The sequence below is a fragment of the Phlebotomus argentipes genome, unplaced genomic scaffold, assembly GCF_947086385.1.
Source record: "Phlebotomus argentipes unplaced genomic scaffold, Phlebotomus argentipes genome assembly contig_8, whole genome shotgun sequence".
Classification (NCBI taxonomy): Eukaryota; Metazoa; Arthropoda; class Insecta; order Diptera; family Psychodidae; genus Phlebotomus; species Phlebotomus argentipes.
The window spans coordinates 285,897-308,283 of NW_026776151.1; the positions used below are offsets into that span (position 1 = coordinate 285,897).

The window sequence follows — 22,387 nt, forward strand, 5'->3', positions numbered from 1 at the left end:
TCGACCAGTTTTTTTGTTCGAATAAGGAAACCCGCCAACTGCGTCGACCACCTTTTCAGCTGTCAAATCTGTCAAACTGAACCGAGAAATCTCAGGGGCGCTCGTGTGTCTGCGCGACGGAGACAGGGAATCGCAGCTGGGGGCGAGGAAAAGTGCTGAGAATCGCTGTGATAGCAGCCCAGGAGTGATCAATGTGAGGCGCTGATGCTGAGCGAGTGACAATTTCAGTGGTGCGAAGAGAGTTTTTCCGCCGGAGAAAAGTGCGCAATTGACGTGTGTGTGGATTTTTCACAAGTGGGCGCTTTTCGCGAGAATCCGGGCTTCCGGGAGTGTTGGGGTGGGTGTGCGTGTGGGGCCGCGTGCGGCGCCACTGTCGCGGGGACTCCCGCAGGGCAGTTTTCCGGGGGTTTAGGGACGGTTTCTGCGTGCGGTGAAGAATGGTGGCGTGGAGCAACTCGCGGCTGGTGCGGATCCTGCTGGTGGGGGACCAGGGCGTGGGCAAGACGTCGCTCATCCTGTCGCTGGTGAGCGAGGAGTTCCCCGAGGATGTGCCCGCCAAGGCGGAGGAGATCACCATTCCGGCCGACGTGACGCCCGAACAGGTGCCCACGAACATCGTGGACTACTCAGGTGAGTCCGCACGTGCTTCCTTCCCTCTCTCCCTGCACGGCCGCCTGACGCCGCCCGCCCTCTTTGCAGCCGCCGAGCAGGCGGACGACGCGCTGACGGAGGAGATCGCGCGCGCTTCCGTGGTGTGCATCGTGTACTCGGTCGAGGACGACAGCTCCATCGAGCGCATCGCGTCCCACTGGCTGCCGCTCATCCGGGACAGCATGCCCATGGATCAGCGCAAGCCGGTGGTGCTGGTGGGCAACAAGGTGGACCTGGTGGACTTCTCCACCATCGACGTGAGTTCCGCGCGCGCTCTTTTCTTACGTAACACGCGCTCACAGTCTTCTTCTGCCCCTTCAGCAAGTGCTGGCGATCATGGAGGAGTTCCCGGAGGTGGAGAGCTGTGTGGAGTGCAGCGCCAAGACGCTGCACAACATCTCCGAGATGTTCTACTACGCACAGAAGGCCGTGCTGCATCCCACGGCGCCGCTGTACAGCACAGAGGAGCAAGACGTGAGTGGAAAAAACTCATTTCCCATTTCGCAATGCCGCGTTGGTCTTGCAAGAAACCACGCGAGAACAGCGTCTTTGCGCTGCTCATCATTAATCTCCATTACATATTCTGCAGCTGAATTATTCCTCACGCATTAGAATTGGGAGAAAATGTAATTTTGCACGCACTTCAAGTGGCTTTTCCCGCATTTTCTGATGCACCAGAAAATCTTGGATGCAATCCAAGGAGAGTCTTCTGAAGCCTTTCTCTTCCTCACGCGCGATGTAATAATTTCTTCCAGAGGCGTAGTCACACGAAAGGGGCGGAAAAGCAGTGTTTTTCACTGTATAAATTCTCTGAGTTTCTAAAATGCGTTGAAAAATGTTTAAAAATTGGATAAATTCCTCATATTTTGTACTTAAAGTGTATTCAAAAGTAGGTTAAAACGCCATCTAGCGGAAGCAGTGTGTTTCACAGAATTGTAGGTTATTCCAAAACGTCAATTTTCTTGAAAATCCGATGGAAAACAGGCTCTTAATGAATTGTTTTCACTGCAAAATGCATAGAAAAGCCCTAAAAATGAGGTGAAACTGAGTTCTGACACTAATAAAATGTCCTAGAGAGTTGTAGGTCAGCTTATCTTCTTCCGGAACCGCCATTGCTCTTCAGGATGCGCCGAAAAATGGCGGCGTTTTGGGAGTTTTTAGTACAAAATGCACAAAACTAACTTATTGTAAAAATTAGTTAAAAAGACTATTTGGTAGACATTTTACGATCTTGACATGTTCTAGAGAGTTGTAGGCCATCGAGTGACCTTTCTAAATCCGTGCCGATTTTGGTAATCAGATGAGAAGCTTGGAAAATATGCAGTGGAAAACAGAACGTCTCAAAATGGACACTTTCCAACATTTTACTATTTTTACACTCTAAATTTACGTAGTAAAAAATATGGAAATCCATTTTTCACCGTCTAAGAAATACTGTAAAGAAGCTAAAGTGTTTTATGTGTGCAGAATTTGCATTGTGTAACACTTAAAGTAACACTGAAGTGAATTTCTCATGGGCTGTTTAATAGCGTCTGAAGTGTTAATTTTCTTATCGTCTGCATCGGCGTTGCAGCTGACGAACGAGTGCAAGAAGGCGCTGGTGCGGATCTTCAAGGTGTGCGACATCGACGGCGACGGACTGCTCAATGACTATGAGCTCAACCACTTCCAGCGGCGCTGCTTCAATGCGCCGCTGCAGCCGCAGGTGCTGGACGAGGTGAAGGCGGTGCTGATCAAGAACATCCCCGACGGCATCCGCCACGACGCCGTGACGCTCAAGGGCTTCCTCTTCCTGCACTGCCTCTTCATCCAGCGCGGCCGCAACGAGACCACGTGGGCCGTGCTGCGCCGCTTCGGCTACAACGAGCACCTCGAGATGTCCGGCGAGTATCTGCATCCGGCGGTGAAGGTGCCGCCGGGCAGCAGCACGGAGCTGTCGCACCGCGGCCAGCAGTTCCTCACGGCGCTGTTCGAGCGCAGCGACCGCGACGGCGACGGCGCGCTGTCGCCGGAGGAGTTCCGGAACCTGTTCAGCGCCTGCCCGAGTCCGCCGTGGATGTCGGACATCAAGTGGACGGTGTCGACCAACGAGAACGGCCATCTGACGCTGCACGGCTGGATCTCGCGCTGGGCGCTAATGACGCTCGTCGATCTGCCCAAGACGCTCGAGTATCTCGCGTGGCTGGGCTTCAATGTGCACGAGAATGAGTCACAGCTGTCGGCCATCCACGTGACGCGCGAGCGCCGGCTGGACTTTGCCAAGAAGCAGAGCAGCCGATCGGTTTACGTGTGCCACGTGATTGGGCAGAAGGGCGCCGGCAAGACGGCGCTCTGCCGTGCCTTCATCTACGATGACATGAAGGTGAGTTCAGGACGCTTAAGGACCTTCCTGACCATTGATTTATGAGCCAAAATTCCGGGTATATTTGCTTGATTTGAATGATTTATATCCAATCAAGGTGAATTGAAGAGTGTGAAAAATCGATTTTTCATAGAAAAGTCGTTTATTTTGCAATCATTCGTATAAAACGCATCTTTAAGAAATAATTTTGAATTATTAGAATTTTCCAATAATGTTCTCAGACTCTGAATATAATATAAAATCTTATTTATTAATTTCCTTCTTGAAAACTTTTAAAAAGTTTCTTGTAAAGTATTTCTTTTCAGTTTTTAGAATGTTTTATTAATTTTGCCATCCCAGCGAGTCAAAAAAGCTAAAAACAAGTAGATAATTTAGCCGAAAAGAGCTAAAATGACTGAACTAAAGTATAGAAGCTTAATATTCAGTCTATTTTTTTGCTTCACTTAGCTAATTTGTCATCAATGTTTTTAGTAATTTTCCTACTGTTTTTCGCTTGATATTTTGCTAAATTTATTGCTTTTCTCTGATCAGAATTTAGCAAGGAAACAGAAAGTCCAATTTCTATGGAATAAAAGGTTTGAAAGCGTGTAAATCTCTAAATTTTGAGGTTATTTGCAAGGCGTTATTTATACAATTCACTTGAGTGTTGTTGTCACGAAGTATATTATTGAAATGCCATGGTTTTGCATGATGCGACATCTATTGACTAATCGCCGCTACATTCGCGAAAGAAAGCAAGAAAAATAGCTTTTAAAATCTCAACTTTGAGATTTTAGCATTTTGGCTCGCTGAGCTTTTTATCGAAGCTTTAAAGTGTTTCATAAGTCTGGATTAAGTATAGTTTCTACGATTGAGCTACGGATTTACGCAAGTTTGTTGAATTGCGTCCAATTTAACACTGTTTTAAGCGAAAAATAGGACTAATTTAGTCTCTTGACTGTCGATTTTAACTCCTTTTCCCCTGAAAATGCGTTAGAAAAGCAAAATTTCTTTCTTGCCCTCTGCAGAAGATCAGTGAGAAGGACCTGCGCGGCGGCGTGCAGCACTGCATCAATGTTGTGCAGGTTTATGGGCAGGAGAAGCATCTGGTGCTGCGCGACATCGATGTGAGGCAGGCACTGGATCCGCTCCAGCCGAATGAGGTTCACTGTGATGTTTCCTGTCTAGTCTATGATATTAGCAATCCCAACTCGTTCGAGTACATCGCCCGGATCTACATCAAGTACTTTGCCGAGAGCAAAATACCCGTCTTGATTGTCGGCACGAAGGGTGACCTTCTGGAAGTGCCTCAGAATTATCTGCTGCAGCCCACGGAGTTCTGCAGCAAGTACAAAATATTGCCACCGCAAATCTTCAGTCTGAGGGACAATAAGAAGGATCTCTTCACCAAATTGGCCACAATGGCGGCTTTTCCGTGAGTATTTCTCGTCCTTTTTCGGCATTTCAGAGCGATTACAGACTTGCGGGTTATCCTCGAATAGGCGCGAAGTGGGATTAATCCCTCGTGGATGAGATTTGTGCATAATTCGTGGCTGAAGTGGCGCTGTGAACACTCAGGAGTTATTCTTCTTTGTCGACACTAGCGACAATTTTGCTTCCTTTTCCGCTCTCAGCTGTCAATTGATTAGTTTATTCTATCAAAAAGCGTTGAATTTTACGATAAAGTTGCGAAAATGGAAGATTTGCAGAAGAATTTAATGGATTTTGAGAACTTAAGAAATTATTCTCAAAAGATTCGCCATTTTGATCGTCGGAAACCGCATAAAAATCGGTTGAATCTTCGATATATCGAGGGATTAGTTGTGTTTTATGGCTCAACCGTCAGTTTTACACACTTACGCTCTCGCTTATCCTCTCGTGGATCACCAGCAAGTCTTTAATCGCTCTTAAACACTCTTTCACTGGGTTTTTGCGGTGGGAAATTTGAAAATTGAACATTTAATAATCCACTTTTAGAGGATATTTCTAAAGAGGGGGAAGAATTTGGGACTTTTGAAGCACTTTTCTCTAACGATATTGTATTTATCTTCTTGATCACACGCACACACACTCGTTCGGGGGAAAAACAATATGTTTTTGTATGAAAATGCAATTTAAAAATCCACGAAAAAACAGTCGCTTCCAAGCGGCTTGGATCCTCTTTTACAAGCACAGGTTGGTACAGCTGTGGGAGACCACGTAAGTTCAGCTTCAATTAACTAAATTTGTGCAAAAATAATTAATTAATAATGCTGCGAGCAAAATAATCTTTCGTTCTTTTCTTCCCTTTGAGTTTTTTTTTTTTTTGAACAGTCGAAAAATCGCACGCGAAATCCACACGCATTAAAGGATTGTTTTTCTTTTGTTAATGTTGATAACAGAAAGAAAGCTTTGCATTATAATTAATAATAAGTTTTCTTGTACATCCTGTGTAAATAATCATGGCGTAATAACTGATGTTTGTGTTTAAAATGACATTTTGACAGAAAATGTTTGAAAAATTGATCAAATGTCATTTATCGGCTGCTTTCGTGACAATTCGGACACTTTGATTAGCGTCAAATTTAAATTTCAAACTGACGCAACTGAGAAATTTCCCATCTTAGAAGAAAAAATCACGAGAATTTTAGCATTGAATGAAAGCAAATGAATTCTTAATTGTGGGTAGAAAAATTAATTGATTTCAGCCACAAAATCACGTAGATTTTTCACTCGTTCGATTTCTTATCAGTAAAAAAAAATCTCTCATGCATTTCTCAATTTTAATTTCTTTCATTTTACTACCTTTTTCAATTTCTTCTTCTTCTGAAGCTTGGCTGAAATGCGATGCAAAAAAAGAACCAATAAAATAAAATAAAACAGAGAATTTTGATGGCAAAAGTGAGTCGATGAAACAATTTCTGTACTTTCAGTCCACTTCGGCGCGTCGTGAATTTCCTTTTCATGAGTCCCAACACTCAGATGTCTTCTTGGTCCCAACCTTTCAATGTCAACAGGTGGAGAATTTCATTCACTTTCTCTCCGTTTCTTTCGTCTTTTCTCACATATTTTCTTGACTTCTTTTTATTCGGCGTTTTGCACTAGAATTTTTTGCACTTTTGCACGATTCTTTCGATTTCTATTTCTTAGTCAGCACTTTTTGGGGTTAATTTTGTGGGTTTTGTCAGTAGAAAATGATGGGCGAAAAACTTGTGTAGAGAAGAGCTGGGCATTTTTGAAGACGTTTTTAGAGTAAATTTAAAAATAATTCATTGTTTTGATCTCAAAATGCGGATATTTTGATTGATTTGTTCTTTTTTCATCCAAACTAATGACGAAATCCAGTTAATCGCAATTTCTTTATGAAAATTTAGCCTTTTTGACCTTCTTGATAACCTTTCTTGTTTGTCTTTTCGCTAACATTTCAACACTAGATAAGGATCAATATTTCAATGAGTGAATCGAAAAGTATGAAAAGTCAAAATATCGACACTTTTTAGGAGGAAAAGATGAAAATTTAGTGCTAATATTGTGAATTTTTCAATTTTGAATCTTTTATTGAGTTTCCAAAAGTCGATTTTAAATGAAAAAAATTAACTTTTTCTCATTTTAAATGCATTTTTAAAAAATTGTTTAATATTCTCATTGAAAATCAATCTATTATTTTTTCCAGAGAACTTTTCAAAAATACTTTAAGAAGAAATCTTTGAAAAAATTCAATTTTTCATAGATTTCTATTCACTCAACAATTTATATTAATTCCATATCGACGGGTGAATGGAAAACTATGAAAAGTCAATTTATCATAGTTTTCGTCTTATGAATTTTTGAAAAGCTTTTTATTTGTTCTTTCTGTACAAGAATTTTAAGATTTGTATCTTATGAGACAATAGAAAAAAATCTTATTTATCTAAAAAGCACAAATGGAAAAAAATTGTTATCTTGTGCGAATTAAAAGTCGATTTTTCATTGTTTACGCTGAAGAATTTTTCCCAAAAAAAAATGTCTCAAAAATTGCAGTCAAATGCATAAAAACGTCTTTTTAGAAAATATTTGTAGATTTTCAGAATTATCCTAAAATGTTTTTTTTGGACTTTAAATGAATATTTTTCATATCTTTTAAATTTTTTCACTTGAAAACATTAAGAAAAAGTTCAATTGAAGTATGAAAAGTTGATTTTTTGTATAAAATCGACTCAAAAACCATTAAAAATCGACTTTGAAAAGTAATATTTTCAGATTTTCTATAATTTTGCCACATTTTAGTCAAAAATTTCAATAAATACCAATAAAACATTTACAAAATAAAAAATACAGAGCAATATTTTCACTTTAACGAACGATTTGAAGGCATTTTGAGTATTTTGAAGTAAATTTGGCAAATTTCGCAGCTGTTTTAATGCAAAATTTTGAACTCGCTTTGCTGAAAAATGGCGATTTTGACTTTTTATAGTTTTCGAGGCACCCGTCGATTTAAAGGTGTTTTAAGTGATTAAAAGATGTTTTGGCTTTAAGGATTTTTCATGCCTTCAGCGACAGGATTCATAAAAGCCTCGCTCTCTCCTATTTAATTATGCAGTAAAACTGAGTGTAAATGTTTGTAGATTGCTAATGAATGTCTTGTGTTTAATTGCGCGTCAGTCTTTAATTGAGTTCTTTATAAATGGCAAAATGATTAATTGTGCATGAAAGGAATTCTTCGATGGTGTCGGAAAGACGCGCAAGGAATGCTTTGTATAATAATCCGGCTGAATTCACGTAGAAAAAAAATCCGCTAACAACACTTTGTCGAAGTGCATTTTCTCACCACTTTTTCCTCTGCATTGTGTGATTGTTTTGGGCGTGAGTGAATGAAGCGCTTTCCATCGGGCTCTAATGGGCGTTTTCTCTCACAATCCAGACACTTGAAGCACTTCGGCCTGACGCCCGGAGATCCGCTGGTGTGGTGGAAGGCCGGCCTGGGCATCGCGGCGATCACTGTGGTCGGATGGTACGTGGTCAGGGCCTTCCAGAGGAACACGACGACCTACGGCGCGCGGTGAAGTGGAAAAACATGGAGTCTTTTCTTCGATGCGAAAGAACTGTGAATTTGTGTGTTGAATTGAGGCAGAAGACAAGATAACTCTCCTGGACAGTGAGAGAGGAGAAGAGATTGATGGCGTAATTGGAGTAAAAATGCCGAAGTAGTCAGTCATTCAATGATAAAAAAAAGAATTAGCGTAGCGTCGCGAAGAGATTGTCTTTGAAAGCTTCTTTTTCTTGAAGTAAATTTGTGAGAAATCAACACTTTTTTTTTCTTTTTATTCGTAAATTTTGCGCGTTGTAAATAATAATAATAATAATATTTCTCCCATAATTCACACAATTTCCAAAAGAAAAGAAAGGAAAAAAAGCTTTTTATCATTCTCTTGATTTTTTTTTATCGCGACACACATTCAATTATGTTTCATTGTAATTTCTTTTTAAGTCAATCGATAGGAATTTGTAGTTGGAATTTAGATGAGAGAGAAAGAGAGAGAGAAAATGAAATAAAGACACAATTTGTGAGAAGAATAAATCTATATTAATCAATGGAGTATTGAGAATATCAACAAAATGATTGCGCCAATGTTAATAAATCCGCTGAATGTGAATTACTTCCGCTTCTTCGTCAGATTCCACCTCAGTTGTCGATTCGTAGTAATAATCAGATGAGCCGCTCTCTTCGTCCTCATCGTACACTTCAACGGGACGATCGGCCTGCTGGAGGAGAGAGAGAAACAGAAAAAGGACGTAAACAATCGTCGAACATATTTAGCTGAGAAATTTAGCGTGATCGCAGAACGATTAGTGCAAATATTGGTGCGGTAATCAATAATAATTTGATAACGATAATTTGACCACCAGTTGGCGTTGGAAACATAGAATGAGATATACGCAGCCCAATTCTATGTCCTTCGCCTCAGAAACAAACATGGCGGTCAAACACATCAGTCAGTCTAATCTGAAGCTATAATACTGGCGATGATTACGAGTTAATCTCGAGTGGAAGACGCTCAGGAGAAGTGGACGAGCAGGAAGACCTGCGAACCTTGTAAGCCAGCTTACTAGCAAACAGTGCGCTTACTTATTGCGCAAACAGAGTGTTACTTCCACTTCAGCCCCTTCAGCCCCTTCAGCCAGTGTCTGCTGAAGAGCATAATTCATGCGTTTGACACCAAGATGAGAGAAGACATGATCCTCATGATTGCAATTCAGCAGCTGACGGCCTGTGCAGCAGAAAAACATATCCGAAGACGAACAAGGTAGACATTTGTTAAGGGCGCAGCCATTGTAAGACATAAAGCTTTAGAAGAATTCCTATGAAGCTGCCAGGAATGGCGATGCGAAAACAAGTAACTAGTGTGGAAGTTTATGGATAAGATGACGGAGGAGCAAGCCTGACTCAAGCCAGGAAGATAATTACAAAGTGAGAAAGAGCTGAGAGACGTTTTAATGAAATATAACTCAGAAACTTCCGATATTCACGGTCTTGAGAAAACGAGATTTTGACCCTCAATTTTGTTAAAAGCGTGATGCAATTTCAGCTCAATCATGAAAATAGCAGAAGTAAGCGAGGAAACTCACGTTACACACAAGTAAGTGGTGGTTTGTTGGAAAGGTCTCAGTGTGAGCTATAAAATACCAAAATCTTGGCTTAATTCATGCCATAGCGTCTGAATAAATGAGAAAAAGAGTGTTTTAAGGGTGTTCAAAATGGCGGACATCAGAAATCTCTAACAACGCTACAGTTAAAAACCCATTTTACTCAGATTCAGATGAAATAGCTTTAGATTATGCGAGCAAACTCACGTCATTCTGCAGATGAAGGTCCAATTCCACTTGCATCCGGAAGTCCATGGCCATGAAAAAGGCGGTGATGAGGAGCGGAAGCGTCGTGCGACTGTTCCACGCGAGCTTCGTGAGGAACATGAATGTCTGGCCGAAGACGGAATCCATCTCTCTCTCTCTGCCCAGAATCTCTGCAATGATTAATGAAAGACGAAGTTGAGCCAATTGTAATATCATATATTCGTATAAATTGCAACAAAAGTGTGGGAATGTTGAGTGGATTTTCAATCGAAGTAGTCCACGTGAGCGCCTGACGTGAATTTTCCCTCGCGCAGCACCTGAAGGAACTTCCGGGTGGTCTGTTCGCGCGTCACGAGCTTGTTCTCCACGTGGAGATTCGCCATGGTGCTCTTGACTTGCTCATCCGTGGACTTTGTGCGGATCTCCGTCTGCATGTCCGTGTCCACTGGACCTGGAGAGTAGTTGAGCACCGTCAGGCCGGGATTCTCCGCCGCCAGGCAGCGGAAGTACATCTCGCGGGCGGCGCGAGAGCTGCAGTACAGCGACATGCTGGCGAAGGGCTCGAGAGCCGCCAAGGAAGTCACGTTGACCACGATCTTCTGCGTCTCCGGGAAGCTGGCCATGAAGACGGCATTGAGAATGGCCACGGAGAAGACATTCATGGCAAAGTGCTCGCGCCACGTGGCCTGGGAGTTGTGATCCACACTCCACTTGGTCACGTCGCCCAGAGTGCCCACATTGTGGATCACCAGGGCGAACTCGAAGGACTCCTTGGCGCTGTTGGCGAGAGACTTCGCCACGACAGTCTCCAGTTCCTCACGCGAAGGCTCCGTCAGATCCACCGACACCGTGACGATGGTCAGGCGATCATTCTGGGCCAGGATCTGGCGCCTGGTGTCCTCCAGACCGGCGGCAGAGCGCGCCAGGAGGAGAACCAGAGAGCCCGGCTTCATCTCCTTGGCACACTCAATGGCCATCGTCTGGCCAATGCCCCTGGACGCCCCGGTGACGAGCAGGAAGCCCACCCGATTGAGATTCACCGCCAAAGAAGACATATTAACCTGTGTGTTCTTCTCTAGCGACTTCCGTCAGATGATTCGCCTTCGGCCTCCTTGGGCTGCTGCTGCTGCTCCTCCTCCTCACTCTCCACCTGCAGTTGATCGTGCTTCACCAGATGCACCACCTCACCCACCGACAGCGCCTGCTCCGGACGCAGAAACCTGGCAATCTCCTGCGCAGCCCGGAAATCCGTGCTATTCACTGGAGCGTCGAGATTCAGGTCAATCTCCCTGTTCGCCTGCACTCCGTCACCACAATCCACGAGTAGACTCTGCAGGCAGGCTTCGCGCTTCTCCGCCAACTGCCTCAGGACGTTGGGATCCTTCTTGATGCGCCTCAACTTGGACTCTGCAAAAACGGCAAAAACACACCCGGAATCAGTGGCATTTTCCCGGCGCGGGAAGCCAATCTCCGCCCACCTAGTCTATCGAGGTACTCCTGTGAGTCTGGAAGACGCTCACTCTTGGGCTGGAAGTTGTCTTCGAAGCCAATCTCGGTGGTGGAATCGCTTTGAAAATCGCTGCTCTTCTGAGATTCAGATTCGAGCCACGGATTCATGCTGACAACTGGATCAGCAGCGCCTCTATCCGCCAATGAGAGAAGCTCAGCAATGTCTCTTTTCTACCTGTTTTCCCCCAGAAATGCAATGATTCTCACTAAAATTGGGCTAAAGACACTCTTTAGCGACTAAAAAGCAGTTCTTGATGGGAATTTTAGTTGAAATTCTGTGAATTCATGGAAAATTCCACACTTTTCCGAACAACCCTCCGGAACATCTCCGAAGCGCGCGTTTGCAGCCAACTTCACGCACAGCGATTGACTGCGTCACTGAGACATTTAGTGGAATTTTCCTCCGGATTAGTGCGAGTGCCCAAAAATAAAAACAATCCAACAAATAATCTCACCTGCCCTCGAATTAGATGGAATATGTGAAGACTTGTGCACTAAAGTGTTAACTGTAATTGTACATAAGCAAGGACAGGTGATAGAATCGGTGTGTGAGTGAAAGCGGACGAGATAATGGCCAATGAGGCGCCGGTTGATGGGAATTTCAACATGAAAAATGAGAAACAATTCATTTGTGGCGTTGTGGAAGGTAATCCTGACCTGAATCCCACCTCGATGGGTAGTTCTAGTGGCTAATCTGGTGTCTTTGCAGGCTTCTACGGGCGACCGTGGACGACGGAGCAGCGAAAGGACTTGTTTGCCAAGTGAGAAGCGCGCTTTGGCTGCTTTGTTGACCTTTTTTTGCCTCTAATCACGGGGAATTTCTCTCGCAGGCTGAAGAAGTGGGGCATGAACTCCTACGTGTACGCGCCGAAGGACGACTACAAGCACCGGGCGTACTGGCGGGAGCTGTACACGGTGGAGGAGGCGGATCACCTGAGCAGCCTCATCGCGGCCGCCAAGGAGCACGAGATCAACTTCTACTACGCCCTGTCGCCGGGCCTGGACATGACGTACAGCAATGCCAAGGAGACGGCCACGCTGAAGCGGAAGCTGGAGCAGGTGTCGCAGTTCGGCTGCGAAGCCTTCGCGCTGCTCTTCGACGACATCGAGCCGGAGATGACGAAGGCAGACAAGGAGGTGTTCCAGAGCTTCGCGCACGCCCAGGTGTCCGTGACGAATGAGATCTTCAACCATCTCAACTGTCCGCGCTTCCTCTTCTGCCCCACGCAGTACTGCAGCTCGCGCGCCGTGCCGTCGGTCACGCGCTCGGAGTACTTAAACACCGTGGGCGGCAAGCTGGCGCAAGACATCGAGATCCTGTGGACGGGCCCGCGCGTGGTGTCCAAGTTCCTCACCGTGGAGGGCATCCAGGAGATCACGGAGGTGCTGCGCAGGCCGCCAGTCATCTGGGACAATCTCCACGCCAATGATTACTGCAGCGTGAGTATCAATATCCCAAATATTTTCATATCTTCCAAAGTTTCTATTCGATTGCCAAAATCAATACGGATTTGGAAAGGTCACTTCATGGCCTACAACTCTCTAGAACATGCCGAGGACGAAAAATGACTTGTTTTAGCAATAATTTCTGATTTTGTGCATTTTGCACCAAAAACACTCCAAACGCCGCCATTTTTCGGCGGATCCTGAACAGCAATGGCGGTTTCGGAAGAAGATAAGCTGACCTACAACTCTCTAGCTCAGCTTAACCTAATTTTTAGGAGTTTTCTATGCATTTTGCAGTGAAAACATCCATAATGATCTCATTTTTGTTAGATTTTCAAGAAACCTAACGTTTTGAAATAAAAAATAGATGGCCTACAACTCTCAAGATGATTCCAAGATCGGAAAATGACTATCAAATAGTCTTAATAACTAATTTTTGCAATAAGTTTTGGATTTTCCATTATAAACACTCAAAACGCCGCCATTTTTCGGCAGATTTTAAAGAGAAATGGCGGTTTCGGAAGAAGATAAGCTGACCTACAACTCTCTAGGACATTTTATTTGTGTCAGAACCCAGTTTCACCTGAATTTTAGGGCTTTTCTATGCATTTTACAGTATAAACAGTCTTTATGACTCCTTTTTTCCTCGTATTTTCAAGAAAATTGACGTTTCGGAATGAGAAAAAGTCAGCCTACAATTTTGTAGAATACAACACTTACGCCAGATGGCGTTTTTGTCTGTTTTCGGTGGTCTTTTAGCAACAATTCTTACAATTCTGCTTATTTGGAACCTTGCAGAAGCGCCTCTTCCTCGGGCCCTACTCTGGGCGATCGCCGAAGCTCATCCCACTGCTCAAGGGTGTCCTGACGAATCCCAATTGCGAGTATCACGCCAACGCCGTGGCCATTCACACGCTCGCGCACTGGTCCAAGTGCACAACCGAGGCCAGCATCGACAATGCAATATCGGCGGACATCAAACTAGAGACTGAGGGCGATCAGGGTGGTTTTGGCGAGGAGATGACGCCCAATTGCCTGGCCAAGAACATCTATCATCCGCGCGAGGCGCTGAAGAATGCCATCCGCGCGTGGCTGCCGGAGTTCCAGGTGGAGAAGGAGGCGTGGGGGCCCATCACGAAGCCCCATCCGCCCGTGACGATGGTCATGCCCATCATCCCCATCATCCCGTCGGTGAACACGTGCATGAGTCTCACCACGTCCACCACGGCCACCGTCACGTGCACGCAGACGATGAAGGTGCCGGAAGTGAACACGACGCAGCTGCAGGCGCTGGCCGAGGTGTGCAGCACGGTGACGGGCGGCGAGACGATCCCGCCGCTGCCCAATGTCGTGATGAACTCGCTGGTGTCGGCGAAGAAGATCGTGACGAATGACACCATCCCGAATCCCATTGTCTCCAATCTGTCCATCCCGGACAAGATTCCCGTGCCGTGCATCCAGGCGCCCATCATGGCGCTGAAGGAGAGCGTGGAGGAGGACAAGGAGGCCGACGTGGCGGCCAAGGTGCAGATCAGCGAGCCGATTGAGGTGGAGGACATCACGGAGAAGGACGACATGGTGGACAAGGTGGACGGTAAGGCGCTTCCGTCGGCGTCCGGGGCTGAGACTGAGGCCGGAACTGAGGTGATGGCCATTGCCGATGAGAATCCCTCGCCGCACAGCACAACGGAGCCCATGGAGTGCGGCAGCAGCGTGCTGTCTTCCTCGCCGAAGCAGAAGAGCTCCTCGGAAGACGTCGTGATGTCAGAGAGTGTCTCGGTAAGTCATGAATTTGTTCACTTAAATAGAAATTCTTCCATTCTACGTTCTTACCACCACCGATAAGGGTGCTGAAGCCGCAAAACCGATTTTTGGAAACCTTAAAACTGAATATCTCGAGAACAAGACGGTGGATTTTCTTTAAATTTCAGTATGTTGTAGCTAAAGCCGAGACCTTTCCAACGATGCCCTACTTATGGAAATTGATGTTTTGGGAGCGAAGATATGGAAGTTTAAAGTTCAAACCTTTAATGGCCTATATCTCAGTAGTTTACAGACCGATTTTGATTATTTCTTCACCAAAAGACGTGTTTTAACACCCTTTCGGCTCAGTCGGCTTTACATATTATTGCTCTGATTGTAATGATCTTGAACTCCTTGGAAAGATTTTGCTAAACTCTTTCAAACAACAGAATGTAAGTCAAATTCTTAATGCCATTTGGCAAAACATCAAGTCCTGTCCAATTAGGATCCCGAATGCCACTGTCATGGCGGCCTTCTCCTTCTGACGAGATTCTCGCTGTTAGCATTATTTGACGATAGAAGTTTACTCTTCCCCAGACGAGCTCCGGAAGCATGCACGTGGAGACTTCTGACGGATCGCTGAACTCGAATGTGGATCTGGGTGAGGATGTGGCCAAGGAGCTGAGCAATGAGGATCTGAGTCTTCTCTGTGATCTGTTCTACTTGCCATTCGAGCACGGCAGCAAAGGTCTGGTGATACTCAATGAGTTCCACTGGCTGAAGACGAACGCCAGCGTGCTGCTGGGCGCGCCGAAGAAGCCCTCGACGGACGCCAGTGTGAAGCCGGAAGTGCAGGAGTGGCTGCAGCGCAGCGAGAAGTTCGCCTCGCTCTGCCAATCAATTCTGGCGCTGGCGAAGAAGTTCAGCGTGTGCGTGAACAAGGAGCTGCTCTACGATCTCTACTCGTACGTGTGGGACATCGCGGGCATCGTGGCGCTGCTGAATGCCTTCGTCCAGTGGCTGGCGCTCGCCCACTTTCCGTCCAACATCAATTCCTACACGCAAGGCAGTTACACGTGTAAGATTCCTGGGATTTCTCCTGTTTCTAGCGCTTTGGGCTGTGGATTTGAGGATTTCTTGTGTTTTCAGGGTTCAGCAAAGGATGGAAGGACACTTTTATGTCTGGCGAGCAGGAGCCTTGGGTGTTCCGCGGAGGATTGACGGCTGATCTTCAGGTGAGAGTCTTGCGAGCGTCGCAAATGTGGGGATTTGATGGTAAAAGAGATTCCTCTTCTTCCCGCAGAGACTTCTGCCTGTGGATTCGGGCAATGATTTGTTCCTGTACAAACTCCCGGACGCGCCGTCGTCCAACTTCTACACGGTGCGTCCGTACGTGTTCACGGACGAGGAGGCGGTGTACTCAATCTGCCACAAAACCTGCCGCGACGGATCGGACTGTTCGGAGCTGTTCCCGGAGAATCTGCAGGGCATTCCGGCGGATCGCCTGGTCGGGCCGTTCATCACCATCAATCCGGAGTTCTGCATGGTGATGGAGTGTGGCTCGCTGGGGCTGATTGGGTACATTTGTGGCGCCCTGGACGCCAAGGTGTTCTACAAGAACCAGCAGATGTGCTGGCTGCCCGCCATGTGTCTCAAGTATCCGATTGAGCTGCTGGAGTCGCCGGAATTGACGCCCACGGCCAAGGACACGATCACACACTTCCACAACTTCAAGTACGACTGCCCGCAGGAGGTGCTCAACGGCTATCCGTCGATGATGACGTGCTGCGTGCTGAAGGAGCAACTCACGCACGATCCGTCAGTGGCCAAGAGGCTCGTCACGGTGCTCCTGGCCGCCTTCCGGTCCAATGGATCGTTCGGCGTGCACGTGTGCATCAATCGCACAGATCGCTACATGCATCAGTTTTACACAAAGCTGGGCTTCGCTGAAATCCTGCAGGACAACATGCGCATCTACTTGGGCAGGAACTTCTAACTCTCTGCATTTCTCAATCCGATTCGTCTCCTCTCTTCTCTTCTCTTCTTTTTTACGTTTTACCCCCATTTTCACCCCCTTTTAACCCACGCATTGTGATCTTACGAGATACTATATTTAACATGTTTAATTAAATCACTACAGAAGATTAGCTCTCAGCTTCCTATCGTGTATGTCCACACGCTGTCGATGCCCGCGTCGATGGTGTGCGCCGGCCGCAGGGTGGGGAAGGGGAATCGGCAGGCGACGATCGTGCACTTGTCCTGCGCCTCGGCCAGGAGCTTCCTCTCCAGCTCCTCCATCATGCAATCCACGCCGAAGATCACGATGTGGCTGTATTGAGAGATGCCGAAGCGCCAGAGATCGCGCCGGAAGAACGACACATCGCGCCACACGCCCGCCCTGGCGGCGGAGAATCTCGAGTAGTGCACCAGCCACCTATTCAGCTCCACACCGTGAGATTTGTAGCCATTTTGGGCAGCGGCTGATCAAATCAATCAAATTTGTGAGAATAAAAAGTGTAATTGTTGTCAGAAAATCCATCTTCAAACCTATGACAATTCTTCCATCGCCTGATCCTATGTCCAGGAGGAGATTCCTCGGGGGCTTGGGCACACCGCCAGCTCGCTGGAGAGCGGTGAGGACGTTTGTGATCTGGGCAGGAGTGGCTGGAACGTAGGGTAAACAGATTTTCCGGAAAGCAGGCGCCACGAAGGGAATCGAGATGCATGTTATGGCGACTCCCAAACCACCTGCAAAGCCAATGATTTACCAATCACACAATCTGGAGCGGAAGAAGGACTCTTCAGCTACCTGTCACGGCCAGCAGGATCTTCCCTGACACTGAATTCGAGGACTTTTTCGCTGTTTCCCGGGACATTGCACGGCAGCGACCGTGTGAGGTTATGGCAGATCGTCCGGAAGAACTGTCAAACTGCCTGACTTTTGTGACGTAATGGTGTGTTATTTTATTTTAGGTGGCTCGCGAGAAACTCTGCGGAAAATTGGCAAAAAATCACTTTAGTTTCGCTTTTCGAGGGGTGAAAATCACACGTGTGGCCACGGGGAAGGTGCGAGCAGGGTTTTTGAGCTGATGTGGCGCGAGATGGTGTAGCTGGTGGTGGTGAAAGAGTGCTGAAAAATTGCGGGTGAAAACGCCATTGGAGGTGAGAAGCTCAGGAGGAATTTGACATTTTTCCAATCGAAAAAAAAGATGGGGAGAGAGAGTTAGAGGAAAATTGAGTTTTTCCCATCTTCCAAGGCACTGTGCTGGTGGTGTTGGTGCGGGAAAGGGTGTCTGATGATCGTGAGTGGTGGCTTGTGTGGGAAAATCAAGGGAAATTGATGTGGCAGAGGGAGAAAAGTGTCAGTGAAAATTTGCCAAGTTTGTTCCACTTTTTGTGGTGTTTCTTCTCTCTTTCTCTCGCCCATTTCGCAATTGATTTTGAGTGGCTTTTGCTGGGATTTCGCTAATAGAATTCCCTTCGCTTTTTTCCCATCTCCTGCAGGTGGTGTGCGAGTGGGAAATTCGTGGTGGGAAAATGCAGGAAAAGTCATCACAGGAGCGTCACTAGTGCAACGCGAGAGAGCGAGAGCGAGAGAGAGCGCGAGAGCCAGAGAGAGAGAGCACACCTGAGCGCCTCGCCAGAGACACAAAGAAGCGAGTGAAAGTCGGCCGAGAAGGTGGTCGCGAAGGTGAGACCCGGAAGACTCTCTGGGCAGTCCGGACGCCACGCGATGTGCGACATGTCGGCGGAGAAGTGGGTCTGCGAGTACTGCACGTACGCCAACTATCCCTCGGCCATCAAGTGCACGATGTGCAAAGGGCAGAAGCCGCTCCTCAGCGAGGACATCTTCCGGCTCAACCCCTCGCCGCCGCCGGCCGCCGCGCTCATCGAGTCCTCGGCGCTGAGTCTGTCCAACTCCAATCTCACCAGCGCCGCCGGCGGCCCGTCCACGGAGGCGCGCTGCAAGTGGCTGTGCGCCATGTGCACGTACCAGAACTGGCCCAGGGCGCAGCGCTGCACGCAGTGTCACACCAGGCGGGACGCCGACGTGCAGAACATGCAGGAGCAGCTGAAGGCGCTCAGCATCCGGCGCTCGGATCCCGATCTCATGGCCAGCAATCGCTCCAGTCCCTTCGGCTCCGCCACCAATCTCGCCGGCTCCAGGGCCAATCTGGCGGCGGCCCGCGTGAGTCCCAGCGAGGGGCGGCAGGCGCAGGCGCTGGCGCCCAAGTGGCTCTGCGTCAGCTGCACCTTCGAGAACTGGCCCAAGAGTCTCAAGTGCTCCATGTGCGGCCGCGGCAAGGAGCCGCCGGCCAGCACGCCGACCGAACACGCGGCGCAGGCCACGCTGGCGCCCCCGCAAACGCCTCCCGGCGGCCTCCCCGCCTCGCCAGAGCGCGATCTCAGCGCCGAGGAGAACTGCGTGGCCACGAATGTGGTGAACAGTGGGAAGCGCGGCCAGGCGCGCTGTCTGGAGGCGGCCAACAACTGTGACGCACACCAGGAGCGGCGCCTGCGGCAGCTGCGGCGGCAGGCGGACTGGAACTGGCTGAACGCGTGCATGGGCGTTGTGGAGAACAACATTGGCGCCGTGGAGACGTACTTGGCGTGCGGCGGCAATCCCGGACGCTCGCTCACGATCAACGAAGTGACGCTGCTGAATCGGAACTCGGCCTTCGATGTCGGCCACACGCTCATCCACCTCGCGATTCGCTTCCACCGCGAGGAGATGCTGCCGATGCTGCTGGCGCAGATCTCTGGCTCTGGGCCGGGCATCAAGCGGGTGCCGTCGTATGTGGCGCCAGATCTCGCGGCGGACATCCGCCGGCACTTTGCCGCCTTCCTGCGAATACGCAAAGGTGCTTTCAATTGTCACTACGTGAATGAACACGCGACTTTTGCACTGCCAGCTGACATTGAGGAGCTGCCGCTGGCCATTCAGGAGCAGCTCTTCGATGAGCTCCTCGATCGCGATGCCCAGAAGCAGCTGGAGAATCCACCGCCGGCGCTCAATTGGTCGCTGGAGATCACGGCGCGCCTCGGATCGCGACTGATGGTGCTGTGGAATCGCAGCGCCGGCGATTGCCTCCTGGATTCCGCCATGCAGGCCACATGGGGTGTCTTTGACCGCGACAACGTCCTCCGGCGCGCCCTCGCCGACAGTCTGCACCAGTGCGGACACTTGTGAGTGCCTCCAATGCCATAAATTGATGCCTTTTGACCCAGAAAATCTCTCTCGACAGATTCTATCCGCGGTGGAAGGAGTACGAGATGATTCAGGCGTCACTGCTGCACTTCACACTCGCCGAGGCGCAGTGGGAGGAGGATTGGAACAGTCTGCTGTCGCTGGCCAGTCAGCCGGGCTCGTCGCTTGAGCAACTGCACATCTTCGCCCTGGCGCACATCCTCAGGCGGCCCATCATTGTGTATGGCGTGAAGTATGTGAAGAGTTTCCGGGGTGAAGACATTGGATATGCTCGATTCGAGGGTGAGTTTGGCTGCTGCGTGACCCAATTCTCTCTCCCTTCTCTGGCATGTCAAGGCTCCGCCGCAGTGTCGCACAGAGAGAGAGAGACAATGAGAGAGAGATTCTAGAGCGCGTGGAGAGTAATTGAGTGTTTCCTTTCGCCAGGACTCTATTTGCCATTCTTGTGGGAACAAAGCTTCTGCATTCGGTCACCCATCTCGCTGGGATACACACGTGGACACTTCAGTGCCCTCGTGCCGACTGAGCCCTACTCAAGGATCGACGGGGCGCGTGATGATGCGGAGGATGTGACATTTCTGCCTCTGATGGATTGCGAAATGAAACTCTTGCCAATTCACTTTCTCACAGAATCCGAGGTGAGTCTCAAATGCCAGCACGTGTCCTTCCTCTCCCGCCGTCGCTTTTTCCACGTGTATCGGGACGTCGTGGCGCGCACTTCGCGGTGGTGTTTTGAGGGGGTTTGAGGGTGTTTCACAGAGTGGTTTGAGGCCATTATTTATACAGAAAGGGCATGGAAATTGTGTGTGTGACGCAATGAAATGTCTGTTTCTCTGGAAACTAGAATTGAAATATGCTCCGAAACCACTTTTCTATACAATTTATTTACACTCACACAGAATAGAAGAGAGCTTTGTTTCAAACATTCACACAATAAATAATTTTAGCTGTATTTTTGTGAATATTTCATGTTTAAAATGAAAAATTCTATCATTTTCTAAATATTTCTGTGCTTTTTCCCACTTTTTATGCTATTTTTATTGACTAGTTTGTGATTTTAATCACTAATTAAGCTCTTGTCCTTCAATTTGAATCATTTACAGCTGAAAATGTGTGTTAAAAAGACAACTAAATTAAGTTTAAGTTTGTTTTTCTAGGTTATGTTAGACTAAAAAGCATTTTTTAATAGAAATTCTTTTGCTGTACATGAAATATTTTCACTTCTAAACGGAATTTCACATTTTCAGTTAACAGAAATTACAATTCTAAGAGTTTAGTGGTGAAAACTAGCTCTAAAGTCAAACATAACCTCAATTTTTCACTGAACAGCTGCAATTTTGTGTTAGAAACGAGTGTAGGAGGGTTTTGAAGGACACAAATTGTGATTAAAATGATTAAAAGCAGTAAAACTACAGTGAAAAAGTTTTTAGTTAGTTTTGAGTTAGATTTCGGTTAGATTTCATGCTGAAAAACCCAAAAATAACTCCATTTTGACTAAGATTTAACTTCTCAATCTCACAAACAGTTCATGAAGTGTGGAAGTTCTGGGAATAATATTAGGGATTTCTTTGATTCTTAGGGATTTCTTAAAGAACCTTTAAAGGTGTGCATTTTAATCCTTAATCTGCATGCGATTCAGTCTGTTCCATTGACATTTTCGCATTTTCTCACTCTCCGCTTCGTGTGCGCTTGCAGATGGGCCGGGAGGAGGCGATAATGCGACAGTGGCTGGATGTCTGCATGACGGAGGGTGGCCTGATGGTGGCGCAGCAGCGACTCCACAAGCGCCCGCTGCTCGTGGCCCAAATGCTGGAGGAATGGCTGAATCACTATCGGAGAATTGCGTAATTATTCCTGAGCATAAATTGCTGTTTGTTCCGCAAGTGCGAAAGGCATTTCATCTCTCTCTCTCTCTCTCTTCCTTGCAGGCAAGTTATTTCCGCACCATTTGCACGCCGACCACAACTTACCGGATATCTGAGTGACGGTGATACGGATGAGGAGTAGAAAATAGCTGAATTCATAAGTTTCTTTTTTCGCGAATTAAATCTACTTGCGATGAATTACTTGTCGAAGGTGAATATATTGCTAATTATTGCAAATAATATTAAATGTAGTCACGAAAGGGGGAGAAAGAGAGAGAGAGAGAGAGAAAATTATATAAAAGAAGAAGAGGAGAAGATGTAAAATGTTGCAAAAGAATATCAATTTATTTGAACACCACTTAAAAGTTTTAACCAAATATTTAACAATAATCAATTTTAAACAAGAAAAAAAGAAAGGAAAGGAGAAGAAGTGAATGGAAAAATTGAATAAACGAAATTATATATATTTAGATGATCAATTTGAAAATTGCTAAATGAAAAAAAACTCTAGGTATTTGTAAAATAGTGATGAAAGGGAGAAACAAGTGCGGAAGAAAGTCCCGAAGAAGATCTTTACTTAATTCTTGCAATTTAATTAATTATATATTTTCAAAAGAAATAAAAAAAATGGGGTGAAAACATGATTCTTAAAAGGAATATATTATATGAAAAGGAAAAGAAAAAAAAACAACTACAAATTTGTGTGATAAATCATACCTTATAATGAATTATTTTAGGTGAAGAAAATAACAATTAAAAAAGAAGATTAAGAAATAAAAAAAAAACATGGAAAGAGGCAAACACTGAATCCAA

General features: G+C 46.7%; 6 protein-coding genes across 12 annotated transcripts; 3 read left to right on the forward strand and 3 right to left on the reverse strand.

Moving 5' to 3' along the window:
* Positions 1–76: 76 nt before the first annotated feature.
* LOC132261279 (mitochondrial Rho GTPase-like) lies at positions 77–8,185 on the forward strand. Of its 6 annotated transcripts, none has more exons than XM_059760014.1 (8): positions 77–630; positions 700–908; positions 973–1,125; positions 2,225–3,013; positions 4,021–4,427; positions 5,129–5,191; positions 5,905–5,988; positions 7,872–8,185. In XM_059760014.1, the coding sequence occupies exons 1-8, from the start codon at positions 438–440 to the stop codon at positions 8,011–8,013; spliced, it is 2,040 nt and encodes a 679-aa protein (XP_059615997.1). In that variant the 5' UTR covers positions 77–437; the 3' UTR covers positions 8,014–8,185. The 6 variants fall into 6 exon arrangements, with proteins under 6 accessions (XP_059615997.1, XP_059616007.1, XP_059616027.1 ...); XM_059760024.1 differs by having other exon boundaries at positions 5,129–5,167; XM_059760044.1 differs by lacking the exon at positions 5,905–5,988.
* Positions 8,186–8,511: 326 nt separating this feature from the next.
* On the reverse strand, positions 8,512–11,540 carry LOC132261308 (uncharacterized). 2 transcript variants are annotated; one of them, XM_059760097.1, is made up of 4 exons: positions 11,281–11,540; positions 10,864–11,209; positions 9,803–9,972; positions 8,512–8,710 (listed from the first exon to the last, which is right to left on the reverse strand). In XM_059760097.1, the coding sequence occupies exons 1-2, from the start codon at positions 11,417–11,419 to the stop codon at positions 10,878–10,880; spliced, it is 471 nt and encodes a 156-aa protein (XP_059616080.1). In that variant the 5' UTR covers positions 11,420–11,540; the 3' UTR covers positions 8,512–8,710; positions 9,803–9,972; positions 10,864–10,877. The 2 variants fall into 2 exon arrangements, with proteins under 2 accessions (XP_059616080.1, XP_059616070.1); XM_059760087.1 differs by having other exon boundaries at positions 8,512–8,713.
* LOC132261298 (sepiapterin reductase-like) lies at positions 9,979–10,857 on the reverse strand. Its single transcript, XM_059760075.1, has one exon. The coding sequence runs from the start codon at positions 10,855–10,857 to the stop codon at positions 10,066–10,068; it is 792 nt and encodes a 263-aa protein (XP_059616058.1). The 3' UTR covers positions 9,979–10,065.
* Positions 11,541–11,706: 166 nt separating the features above from the next.
* On the forward strand, positions 11,707–16,499 carry LOC132261156 (protein O-GlcNAcase-like). Its single transcript, XM_059759767.1, has 7 exons — positions 11,707–11,957; positions 12,021–12,072; positions 12,142–12,751; positions 13,556–14,536; positions 15,098–15,578; positions 15,650–15,735; positions 15,804–16,499. Exons 1-7 carry the CDS (start codon positions 11,882–11,884, stop codon positions 16,494–16,496), a joined length of 2,979 nt encoding a protein of 992 aa, XP_059615750.1. The 5' UTR covers positions 11,707–11,881; the 3' UTR covers positions 16,497–16,499.
* A 147-nt stretch (positions 16,500–16,646) lies between these two features.
* Positions 16,647–17,416, reverse strand: LOC132261161 (ATP synthase subunit C lysine N-methyltransferase-like). Its single transcript, XM_059759780.1, has 3 exons — positions 17,310–17,416; positions 17,048–17,248; positions 16,647–16,980 (listed from the first exon to the last, which is right to left on the reverse strand). Exons 1-3 carry the CDS (start codon positions 17,374–17,376, stop codon positions 16,652–16,654), a joined length of 597 nt encoding a protein of 198 aa, XP_059615763.1. The 5' UTR covers positions 17,377–17,416; the 3' UTR covers positions 16,647–16,651.
* An 826-nt stretch (positions 17,417–18,242) lies between these two features.
* On the forward strand, positions 18,243–22,359 carry LOC132261509 (ubiquitin thioesterase trabid-like). Its single transcript, XM_059760355.1, has 5 exons — positions 18,243–19,687; positions 19,747–19,991; positions 20,136–20,347; positions 21,405–21,553; positions 21,638–22,359. The coding sequence occupies exons 1-5, from the start codon at positions 18,243–18,245 to the stop codon at positions 21,714–21,716; spliced, it is 2,130 nt and encodes a 709-aa protein (XP_059616338.1). The 3' UTR covers positions 21,717–22,359.
* Positions 22,360–22,387: the final 28 nt, after the last annotated feature.

Bases quoted from the DNA above. Each gene is read 5' to 3' on its own strand.
- LOC132261161 (XM_059759780.1), bottom strand. From the start codon at position 17,376: ATGTCCCGGGAAACAGCGAAAAAGTCCTCGAATTCAGTGTCAGGGAAG. The intron at 17,249-17,309 runs GTAGCTGAAGAG...TTGGCTTTGCAG, and splicing joins GATCCTGCTGGCCGTGACAG to GTGGTTTGGGAGTCGCCATA. The intron at 16,981-17,047 runs GTTTGAAGATGG...TGATTTGATCAG, and splicing joins CGATGGAAGAATTGTCATAG to CCGCTGCCCAAAATGGCTAC.
- LOC132261509 (XM_059760355.1), top strand. From the start codon at position 18,243: ATGTCGGCGGAGAAGTGGGTCTGCGAGTACTGCACGTACGCCAACTAT. The intron at 19,688-19,746 runs GTGAGTGCCTCC...CTCTCTCGACAG, and splicing joins CTGCACCAGTGCGGACACTT to ATTCTATCCGCGGTGGAAGG. The intron at 19,992-20,135 runs GTGAGTTTGGCT...TCCTTTCGCCAG, and splicing joins TGGATATGCTCGATTCGAGG to GACTCTATTTGCCATTCTTG.
- LOC132261279 (XM_059760014.1), top strand. From the start codon at position 438: ATGGTGGCGTGGAGCAACTCGCGGCTGGTGCGGATCCTGCTGGTGGGG. The intron at 1,126-2,224 runs GTGAGTGGAAAA...TCGGCGTTGCAG, and splicing joins ACAGCACAGAGGAGCAAGAC to CTGACGAACGAGTGCAAGAA. The intron at 5,989-7,871 runs GTGGAGAATTTC...CTCACAATCCAG, and splicing joins CAACCTTTCAATGTCAACAG to ACACTTGAAGCACTTCGGCC.
- LOC132261308 (XM_059760097.1), bottom strand. From the start codon at position 11,419: ATGAATCCGTGGCTCGAATCTGAATCTCAGAAGAGCAGCGATTTTCAA. The intron at 11,210-11,280 runs GTGGGCGGAGAT...CCGTTTTTGCAG, and splicing joins GGAGTACCTCGATAGACTAG to AGTCCAAGTTGAGGCGCATC.
- LOC132261298 (XM_059760075.1), bottom strand. From the start codon at position 10,857: ATGTCTTCTTTGGCGGTGAATCTCAATCGGGTGGGCTTCCTGCTCGTC.
- LOC132261156 (XM_059759767.1), top strand. From the start codon at position 11,882: ATGGCCAATGAGGCGCCGGTTGATGGGAATTTCAACATGAAAAATGAG. The intron at 12,752-13,555 runs GTGAGTATCAAT...GGAACCTTGCAG, and splicing joins ACGCCAATGATTACTGCAGC to AAGCGCCTCTTCCTCGGGCC. The intron at 14,537-15,097 runs GTAAGTCATGAA...ACTCTTCCCCAG, and splicing joins TGATGTCAGAGAGTGTCTCG to ACGAGCTCCGGAAGCATGCA.